At 41.4% G+C, this 11,223-nt stretch overlaps 1 protein-coding gene across 1 annotated transcript in view; it reads left to right on the forward strand.

Annotated features, from left to right (window-relative positions):
• The first annotated feature begins 5,450 nt into the window (after positions 1-5,450).
• LOC138975927 (Na(+)/citrate cotransporter-like) overlaps positions 5,451-11,223 on the forward strand; it is a 19,230-nt gene continuing 13,457 nt past the window's right edge. The window contains exons 1-2 of the mRNA XM_070348691.1: positions 5,451-6,361; positions 9,865-10,870. Coding sequence (XP_070204792.1) covers positions 9,878-10,870 — 993 coding nt within the window. The 5' untranslated portion in view covers positions 5,451-6,361; positions 9,865-9,877. The remainder of the gene's footprint in view (positions 6,362-9,864; positions 10,871-11,223) is intronic.

Consider the following 11,223-nt stretch of genomic DNA (forward strand, 5'->3'; position numbering starts at 1 on the left):
GAAATGTCGTCAATGGCCTATGCTCCGCTAGGAGCAAAGGGCCTAAGTAAGTAAGTAAATAGTACGATCAGCAAGAGTAAAAATTCACAGGAACTGCTTTTTGTCCACAAATTAAACCGTTTTCCCTAAATATTCTTAATTTGTCAAGGTCCTGGCTTTCCATTGTGTAAGTACAGGTCAGCCTATGTTTTCAAAGGCATTCAGAATGTCAATGCTGCTAGTTTAAAAAATAGTTGGCAGTGTGAAGTCGAAGCTTATACCGTAAACTACCTTACGAACACACACACACCCACACCCCCTAATGCACCAATTTTGTCCAAAAGTTGTGGGTGAGCGTTTACCAGGTACAATACCGTTTGCAGGAGCGGCTCCTTTGCTAAATAAAACGATAATTTGGTTACTTGGCATGGAAGTGTTCGAAGGATGCGTTATTGCACAAAACTCCCCCCCCCCCTCTCCCTCTCCCTCTCCCTCTCTCTCTCTCTCTCTCTCTCTCTCTCTCTCTCTCTCTCACACACAAACACACTAACACCCACACACACTGGCACACATGGAATTCTGCAAGCAAACTACGAAGGAAATCTTAATTGTTGCTTTATCGTCTGTTAACAAGTTCAAAAGATACTGCTAACTTCAAAAGATTGACTCAGGTCTGCAGTTGCACTGATTCAAGCCATCAAATTCGAGGGACAATATCTTGAAACAAATATCGTGATCAAAAACATCAGAAAAGCTTTAAAAATGTCAACTATCTTTTATAACCCAGCTGCACTGCGGTGCGAGTATATAAATCAACGATATGCCTTTATAAAATCCCGCAGTGGGGCACTGCGGTTATGAAATTAAAAGCCCCTTCTGTTTTTGGAACCGCAGGAGCTTTCTAGTTTGCTGTTAGGTAGATTTTTGGTTCCTCTTTCCTGTCATGCTCTCTTTTTCTTCATGAATTCTTTTCTTTTTTCTGCCTTCTTGCTCATTCACCTGTATTTTTTCCAAAAATTTCTTCTCTTGCCGCTTGTCTCGCGATTCATGTATAGTTTAATCTGTTAGTGTTCTGATGTAAGTCCAGCAGTAGATAGGTTAAGCCTATTTTAACATACTGGAAACTGGTAATCTTCCAGTAGGTATTAATTTAGTTTTACTAAAGCCTGCTGGGACACAAGTAATGGGTTAGTGCATTTGTAAACAGGAATCGCTTGACAAGTGGCCCCCTTCATCCCCCCCTTCCTCGCCCTGATATGGCTCTGCGTAGTCGGCTGGACGTTAAGCAACAAATAAACAAACAAACAAACAAACCTTTATAAAAGCATCTGTGCATTATATACTTGGATGAATACTCTGTACCGCATGCGGAAGCTTACAAACACCAATACTATTTTTTGTGACATCATTGAATGATTGATCAAGAAGTAGGGGGTGGGCGTTTACTAGATAGTATGCCCTATAGGGCCTACTACTGTAATAACATTTCCAGTAATTTGCCACAATCGCTCTTGATCAGTTGATGAGTTGATGTCGTGTGTTATTCGGATGTCTTGTTTATAATCTCGGGCTGAAAATGGAGAAGACTTCAACCGTTATACTGGCACAGAACAAACACTGACACACAAACGCCGCGCGCCGTATCCACGCATGGGCGCCCGCACGCATTCATCAGTAATGAGATGTAGAAGACGTGACTGACACGGCATTTGTGTGTGTGTGTGTATGTGCGTGAGTGCATGCATACGTGCGCACGTGTGTGCGTGTGTGTGTTCAGCATTCCTGCCGGTTTAAAAAATGTTAGTCTCCTTGCCTTTGTGTACGTGCGTGCGTGTCACGGTTTACCAGTGTGTGTGTGTGTGACGGTGCGCGCGCCAGTGTGTGCCTGTCTGTTCTAAAGTAACTGCCGTTTTAAAACGGTAGTTTCCTTACCTTTATGTGAAACACAGCGCCTCGTGCTGTCACAAACGTGCCACCTCTCAATCTCAGCTAAAAACGAAACAAAAGATTCGTGCACGGCATTTGTCGTCTGCTTTGCCTTGGGGAGGTCGTGGAGTTACTTCCCTGTTTACTGATCATGGATGCACAATATCGCTAGAGTGCAAATTGATGTGGCTATTCATATGCGTATAGTTCAATACACTGTACGTGAAATACACACTGACACATGCTACGAGAAACGAGAGGGTAAAAAATGGAGGAGGTGATGCACACACAAAAAGGGGAAAGGGAAATCCCAAGGTCTTATGGAGGTAAGTTCTTTGTTTCTTTTGTTTATTTTTAAGACATGTTTGCTCTAATAATGACATAGCAACTTGCATGTTGCTGAAATTTCAAAAATGCATCACTGTTTTCACAGGAACGTTTCTGAAGGTGGATTTGTCTGATACAAAGGTAAGTGGCCGTTTCGTAATACTGCCTTTTGATCATGAACAAGATAACAATAAAAATGTACTCACCAGTACGAGACACACGAACAATTATTATTGATCATGGACATCTGCAGACAGTCAGAAGTTTCATTCTGTTTTTGTGTGTGTGTGTTTTTTTTCAATCTGTTCTTTTTACACTTAGCCAAGTTTTGACTAAATGTTTTAACATAGACGGGGAATCGAGACGATGGTCGTAATGTGTGTGTGTGTGTGTGTGTATACATCGATTCAGAGAAAACTACTGGACCCGCTATCCCCAGACTTTTTTTCTTTTTTTTGGATAAATATCTTTGATGACGTCATATCCGGCTTTTTGCGAAAGCTGAGGCCGCACTTTCGCGCCCTCATTTTTCAATCAAATTAATTGAAATTTTGGTCAAGCAATTTTCGACAAAGTCCGGACTATGGGACTGAATTTCAGCTCGGCAGCGTGAACATTACGGTTAAATTAGTTTGCTCATTAAACTTGTCATTAAAATCGAATTTTCACAAGCAGATTTAAAAATACTTGCATCGTCTTCCTCAATTTCTCCTGATTTCAAAAACATATATATATAGGCCTATGTCATGTTTACTATAAAAAAAATGTGCTCAGAATTAAAGGAAATAAGTACTGCGTTCGGGCACAACGCGGAGACGAGCGTGACTAGTCTCGGTTTTATTGTGTAAAAAAAATTCCATCTCACACGGCATAAATAAATCCCTGCGCCTTGAATATGTGCGCAATATAAATTGCATAAAATTAAAATAAAATTAAAATTAAAATCCCTGCGCTTAGAACTAGCACTGTACCCACGGAATAATAATAATAATAATAATTCTCTTTATTTATATAGCGCCTTATCCGAAGTTCAAAGCGCTTTTATGCCGTGTGAGATGGAATTTTTTACACAATATATCACGCATTCACATCGACCAGCAAACCTCAAGCCTGTTAGGCGAATGTTCACCTTTCGCGGCCTTTATTCCAAGTCACACGGGTATTTGATGGACATTTTTATCTATGCCTATACAATTTTGCCAGGAAAGACCCTTTTGTCAATCGTGGGATCTTTAACGTGCACACCCCAATATAGTGTACACGAAGGGACCTCGGTTTTTCGTCTCATCCGAAAGACTAGCACTTGAACCCACCATCTAGGTTAGGAAAGGGGGGAGAAAATAGCGGCCCGACCCAGGGTCGAACACGCAACCTCTCGATTCCGAGCGCAAGTGCGTTACCACTCGGCCACCATATAAGCCTCATATATTGATTGATAGAGCGATTCAGAGAAAACTACTGGACCGATCTTCATGAAACTTGACATGAGAGATCCTGAGTATTGTATCTCCAGACGTTTTTTCTTTCTTCATTTTTTTGATAAATGTCTTTGATGACGTCATATCCGGCTTTTCGTGAAAGTTGAGGCGGCACTGTCACGCTCTCATTTTTCAACCAAATTGGTTGAAATTTTGGTCAAGTAATCTTCGACGAAGCCCGGACTTTGGTATTGCATTTCAGCTTGAAGGCTTAAAATTTAATTAATGAGTTTGCTCATGAAAGTTGTCATTAAAATCGATTTTTCGCAAACAGATTTAAAATTGATTGCATCGTATTCTTCATCACATTCTGAATCTAAAAATATATACATATGTCATGTTTACTCTTAAAATGTGATCACAATTAACGAAAATAGATTAATTAGTCTTACGATTAAAATGTAAGAAATCGATCCAAACATGATTTCATCTTATTCCTTATCATTTCCTGATTCCAAAAACATATAGATATGATAGGTTGTATTAAAAACAAGCTCAGAAAGTTAACAAGAATACAGAAAAGCGCGCTTTCCTGCTTAGCACAATACGTATACGCCACCGCGCTAATCTGGCGTGTCAATATCACTACGATTTGCACGTGGAAGGTGAGCGATTTCCTTCACGCGGGGATTGACGAAGCTGTACTGTCTTGGTGAAAAAATACAGTGCGTTCAGTTTCATTCCGTGTGTTTGACAGCTTGACTAAATGTAGTAATTTCGCCTTACGCGACTTGTTTTGGTGTTAATCTGTTCCTTTCATGTCGTCAGCTTGACTAAATGTTTTTATATCGCTTCACGCGACTTGTTTTTCTTTTTCTTCTACTTTACCTTTTAATCTGATCTTGATGTTTATGTACACAAGATTTCTAGTGGTAGGAATACTCGACATAAAAGATTACTTTTTCTTTTCAAATTCACAATGTTATCTTGGATTCCGAATTGCAATTTTTTTTACACCGCAAACGTGGGAGAAACACAAGGACTGTCTTTGTCCATAACAAGCAATCAACCAACCAAGTGAACATAATTATACAAAATTTGGATTTCTGTGGTAAAAAAAAACCTGCATGTATAGCTATACTGAAGTTGAATTGGCTAAAACTAAAGATATATTCTTTCTCGTGCAAAACATGTAAGCCACCACGTACCTGTCCGGGCAACTACGTGGATCTTCTAATTGGACACATACCAAAAACCAACACCCTGTCTACTTCCTGTGCGCAGTGCACGTGGGAATAATTTGTAGAGTCAGTTTTGCAGCTTGTATGAAAAAGGTGTCAGTTATGAAACAAAAATGAACAAAACGAAACTGAGTGAGATTGAAAGAGTTTGCAAGTCAGTGCATTATTGATTATTCTCCTTTCTCTGATTCCTTAGTCTTCTGTTTGATCTGACTCATCTTTGCTGCTTCGAATCTTCAGATCAGAATTTAAATTCGGCCAGTTCATTCAAATACCTCCCATATATATAGCTAAGGTCAGACGGCAACAGAGGAGTCCTTAGGTTTGAATACTAAAAGGTAAGACCCCGCCAAGCTCAATCCTCTCTCTCTCTCTCTCTCTCTCTCTCTCTCTCTCTCTCTCTCTCTCTCTCTCTCTCTCTCTCTCTCTCTCTCTTGCTTTGACACTGTATCTTTTTCTGTCTCCGGCTGTGTCTGTCTGTCTGTCCGTCCATTTGTTTCTGTCGCCGAGGGGGTGGGGGGGGGGAGGATCTTCTTTCTTAAAAAGACCTGGGGTTAAACGAAGATGACAACAGCAACTTTTATGTATTGCCTTAAAGTTCAGTACGAATAAAGTCTGAAAAAGGTGACCAGCAGTTCTTGAAGGGCGTCACCACTTGTTTACAGACAAGCCATGAGGAATCTCACATCTTACAAAAAAGGCACACACAAAAAAAGCAGCAGTTTCCCCTTGGTCTAAGTACGATTGTTTTCAGAAATAAAGAACCCAGGAGGCATTGAGCCCAGAATGACTGCGATTTTCCGAACAGCTAAACAACTGTTGTTTGCGGTAAGCACCCTTTAAACATGTCTACTTGGTGGGCCAAAACAGCACCGTAATTTGTTGATACTGGTCACGTCTTCACCGTTTGTCTGAAACAAAAACAGAACAAACGTTTTCCCCGCGACAGTAGGCACAGCCGCTCGAACTTCTGTTAATTATCTCTTGCAGTATTTACTCTTATCGTTAGTAAAGAATTTTGGACTACGAGTACAGTTTTCTCTGAAGGAAAGGAAGCCAAACAAATGTTATGTTTTTGTTTGAACAATAACATCAAAAATGAACTGGTAAACACAAGTCATATATTCTATAGTTTTATGCCCAGTTGAATAATATGCAAATTTAAATAAAACCTTAAAATGTATTGACTCTGTAAAGCCCTTCGTTTCAATGATGAAAAAAGAAAAACCACATAACTTCTTGTGCCTTTAGTCTTTTGCTGCCTTCTAAGGCTGGTAAAACTTGAACGTTGTGTATGACTGTGGTCAGTTAGTTCATGAGATTGGATGAACCAGCCATGATGCTGCAATGTAAGAAGAGCACTGTGCATATCTTTTTGTTTGAGAAGTGACGACAGTTAATCAACCAAGACGGAATAAATCACGTTGCACGAATTTTTCTTTGATGACACGGATTTATTTTTGAAATACGGTAAGACAATTTGCATTACCTTTTTTATTTTGCTTGTAAGATTGCGTGTTTTCGTGTCATTCTGATTCAGTAATAATCGATTAACAGCAACAAAGACTGGGACCACTGCTTTTTGTGTGTGTCTGAGAGAATGGATTTTTCTTAACAGCTGGACTCATTACCCCAGATCGCGGCCAGGCTTTCACATGGGATAAGACTATACCTCCACTTAGACGCTTTGACTGCGTGCTGATGAGAGTTGGATTTGTTTTTATGAATGCATTTCTTAGAAAGGTCACCAGTGGCTGTTATGGAATTATTTTATTAAAAGAATTCCTACTGTGGAGAGAGGCTGTTGATTTTTGGTGTGTGAGCAAGTGAAGGTATGGTCTTAATCCCATGTAAAGAAAACATGGCCACGTCTGAGATAATGAGCCGAACGGTTTGTACGGGATGGATAGTGCCTTTAAGTCCCAATTATTGCTCACATCCAAAACAAAAGCACACATGTACAGGGTTTGAAGTGGGCGATATAAAACATGCAATGCACATTCAATAAAGGTTAAAAGCAACAACAACACGAAAAGCAGTTATGTTTTTAAGAGCAACGTGGGTTTCCTTTGTACTTTTGCATGTGCTGTTTGCCTGATGTAATAAACACACTTTAGAAATTGCGTTCCGTCTCCTCGCCTAAAAAAAAAAATCAAAAGCCGAATTGGCGATAACCACAGCAAATCAACCAAGCAAATTGTGTGTGTGTGTGTGTGTGTGTGTGTGTGTGTGTGTATGTGTGTGTGTGTGTGTGTGTGTGTGTGTGTGTGTGTATGTGTGTGGGTGTGGATGTGTGTGACGTGTGTGTGTGTGTGTGTGTGTGTCTGTGTGTGTGTGTGTGTGTGTGTGTGTATGTGTGTGTGTGTGTGTGTGTTTTGTCTTTTATACACGTGTACGTGTGTGTGGGTTTCAAGTTTGTGTGTGTGTGTGTGTGTGTGTGCGTGCGTGCGTGCGTGCGTGTGTGTGGTTGTGTGTGTGTGTGTGTGCGTGCGTGTGTGTGGTTGTGTGTGTGTGTGTGTGTGTGTGTGCATGCGCGCGCGAGAGAGAGAGAGAGACTGAGACAGTCAGACACACACAGACAGACAGACAGACAGACAGATAGAGTGAGATCTTTCCTAATTCTCCTTTTCAAACCACAGGAGCTTGTATCAAAGTGCCTTTCAATCAAAATATCCTACTGCTTTATCCTCACTTAAGTATTGCTATAATACTACAGTATCCTGAACTTCAAATTCGTATCAACGCTGTCCCGACACCTGTGTGAACCAGGAAGAGCGAGTGTGCTTCAGTAAAACATTGTAATATAAATCTCAGGATGCCTGCAATTTGTCAAAACAGCAAGAAATATTTTTTTGACAATGGCTATCATTGTACAGTGGAACCCCCCTTTTAAGACCCCCCAATTTAAGACTTTCTCCCTTTTAAGACCCTGTTTTTTCAGACTTTTTGTTCATAACCTCTGTAAATTTACCCCCTTGTTAAGACTCACTCCTTTTTAAGACCTGATTTTCTCAGATTTTTTGAGGACTTAAAAGGGGGTTCAACTATTCTTGCTTCTCCAAGGGTGCGATAACATGTCAGGGTTGAAATATTTGCCTTACTTTCATTTGTGCATCAGCATTGAAGACAACACAATGCCACATAATACACTGCGCAGGGTAGCTAACCTACTTTTCTTTCAATGAAGCTGTAGAAAACAAATTTATGACATTCACCCGGATTCAGTTTGTGCTTGTTTTTACATTTAGTCAAGTTTTGACTAAATGTTTTAACATAGAGGGGGGAATCGAGACGAGGGTCGTGGTGTAAGTGTGTCTGTGTGTGTGTGTGTCGGTGTGTGTACGTGTGGGTGTGTGTGTGTGTGTACGTGTGTGTGTGTGTGTGTGTGTGTCTGTGTCTGTGTGTGTGTGTGTGTGTGTAGAGCGATTCAGAGTAAACTACTGAACCGATCTTTATGAAATTTGACATGAGAGTTCCTGGGTATGATATCCCCAGATGTTTTTTTCATTTTTTCGATAAATGTCTTTGATGACGTCGTATCCGGCCTTTTGTAAAAGTTGAGGCGGCACTGTCACACCCTCATTTTTTCAATCAAATTGATTGACATTTTTGTAAAGCAATCTTCGACGAAGGCCGGACTTCGGTATTGCATTTCGGCTTGGTGGTTTAAAAATTAATTAATGACTTTGGTCATTAAAAATCTGAAAATTGTAATAATTTTGTTTTATATAAAACGATCCAAATTTACGTTCATCTTATTCTACATCATTTCCTGATTCCAAAAACATATAAATATGTTATATTTAGATTAAAAACAATCTCTGAAAATTAAAAATATACAAATTATGATCAAAATTAAATTTCCGAAATCGATTTAAAAACAACTTCATCTTATTCCTTGTCGGTTCTTGATTCCAAAAACATATAGATATGATATGTTTGGATTAAAAACACGCTCAGAAAGTTAAAACGACGAGAGGCACAGAAAAGCGTGCTACGCAGCACAGCGAAACCACTACCGCGCTAAACAGGCTCGTCAGTTTCACTCCGTTTTGCACAAGCGGCGGACTACGGTCATTGTGAAAAAATGCAGTGCGTTCAGTTTCATTCTGTGAGTTCCACAGCTTGACTAAATGTAGTAATTTTTCCTTACGCGACTTGTTTTCGATTGTATTCTTCAGTTTGACACATTTAGTGTGCACTGTTAGAGCCACGGTTATTTCAGGGCAGCCCTTCCCAGGCTTGTTCAAGAGGGCAATCACCTTGTCTGCTTGTCACATTCATTTTTCGGTTCCTTTCAAATTATTTTTCAACCTGTGCTCGTCTGCGCTAACTGATTTCTAGTGATCTATGCATTTGCATTCATATCAATAACTAACCAGATCAGCTACATTTGAGGGTTGGAGGGTGTTGAAAAATAAAACGAAAGCACAGTACAAATACAAAAGGACACTATTAGGCCATATTGATTTCAAGCAAAAACGAAATACCTGCAGCAACATGTGGCTAAGATGTAAAGGGTTTTAGAATTGCACAATTTGGTTCACCTCGTTCTTCTCCTTCCCACCTAAAAGAATAATCTCTATCCATCCCTCTCTCTCTCTCTCTCTCTCTCTCTCTCTCTCTCTCTCTCTCTCTCTCTCTCTCTCTCTCTCTCTCTCTCTCTCTCTCTCTCTCTCTCCCTCCCTCTCTCTGAACTCCTCAATCACACACACACACACACACACACACACACACACACACACACACACTCTCTCTCTCTCTCTCTTTCTCAGTTTCTTTCTTTCTATCTCGTTCAATCTCTCCCTCACTCTCTCGCTTACAACCCACTGCTCACTTTGAGCAGAACAAAATGTACTGAGTATCGATTCCACATTCACATGCACTTTCCTCCTGTACACCTGTTGTGTCTGTGCAACAGAGAACGGATGCTTTGAGCTTTGAGTTAATGAATGTCGGTATATTAATTGCAGACAAGAGAAAGCTATGGGTGACGTCGACTGTGGTACAACAGCTGTTACCGACAGTGCAGCGAATGCTGGGTCGCATCAGTCATCAAAACACATTTCAACGATCGATAACGATGTGGCAGAAGAAGTTTACAACAAACCAGACACCATTTCCAACGGGATTTTCAATGGGGACCTTCAGACGTCCAAACATGCGAACCCTACTACCAACAGTGTCCGTTCTTCTGGCGTCACCCTTGACGTAGGCACTAACGACATCAAATCAGCCGCGAAGGACATGCTGGGCTTTGTGTCGCTAGATCGTGGCGGGAGGAATGACCAGCGACCAGCAACAAACAGCAATGATCTCAACAACCCTGGCCGCGAATCTTCAGTCAGTGACGCAACCCCTGGAGCGTATTTCTTAGAGAACACCGCCACCCGTCCTGTTTCCGCCGCCCACTCCTTGCACAAACCAGAAGACAATGACGTCACAGGAGAAAACCACGTCGTCGACTCTTTCGGCTCTTCTGACGAACTTCTCACCGGTAGGCCTGACACTTCTCCAGCATATCCCGTGCTGAACCCAAACAACAGCTTCTTCAACAACAACGATGTGAGAAACAACAACAAAAATAACACTGAAAGCTTCGATATGATCCCGGTCACCGCGTCAAGAAAAGACTCTGACCTCCTCAAGGGAAAGGAAGTAGAGTTGGACGATTCTTCTGTCCCTGCAAAGCATGCTATCACCTCCCCGACTACCGTGGATCACGCGATATACGAGGAGATCAAGCAAAACTCCTCGCGGCCTGAGATCGAAAAGTCTGGAGCCAGCGATGGAATCGGGCCCCATGCGGAAGGAGATGGATCAGGGGATGGCGGGGAGGGGAGAGAGGTGGTGTTGGAAGAAGAACCGATGGAGAAGAACCTGACACCTGTACGTCAGTTGCTGTCGCTGTGGTACGTGGCTGTCATCGTTCTGGTGCCCATCATCTTGCTGCCTCTGCCCCTCGTCATGAACACCCAGGTCAGTGAGATACAGTGGAACCCCCCTTTTTACCAGAGGTAATGAACAGAACATCCGAAAAAGCAAGGACTTAAAATGGAGGAATGGAGGGGGGTCTTAAAAGGCGGGTTCCACTGCAGATGAGATAATATCACATAGTCATGTGAGCCTACCTCCATGGTAGTTCGGGTTGCTTTCTACCCCGGGGAAAACGTGTTGCCATTCAGTACTGCATGGGCTACCAATTAACCAAAACAAGTTAAACTGACTGATACTGAGCCCTTTGTATTTGCGTGATTTGCATTTTTTTCTGTTTTCATGGAATCCTGATAATGGTAAACGTGTGGCTCTCTTTTTTGTTTGAAAATCATTTC

This window comes from Littorina saxatilis, linkage group LG9 (assembly GCF_037325665.1).
Source record: "Littorina saxatilis isolate snail1 linkage group LG9, US_GU_Lsax_2.0, whole genome shotgun sequence".
In the NCBI taxonomy this organism is placed as follows: Eukaryota; Metazoa; Mollusca; class Gastropoda; order Littorinimorpha; family Littorinidae; genus Littorina; species Littorina saxatilis.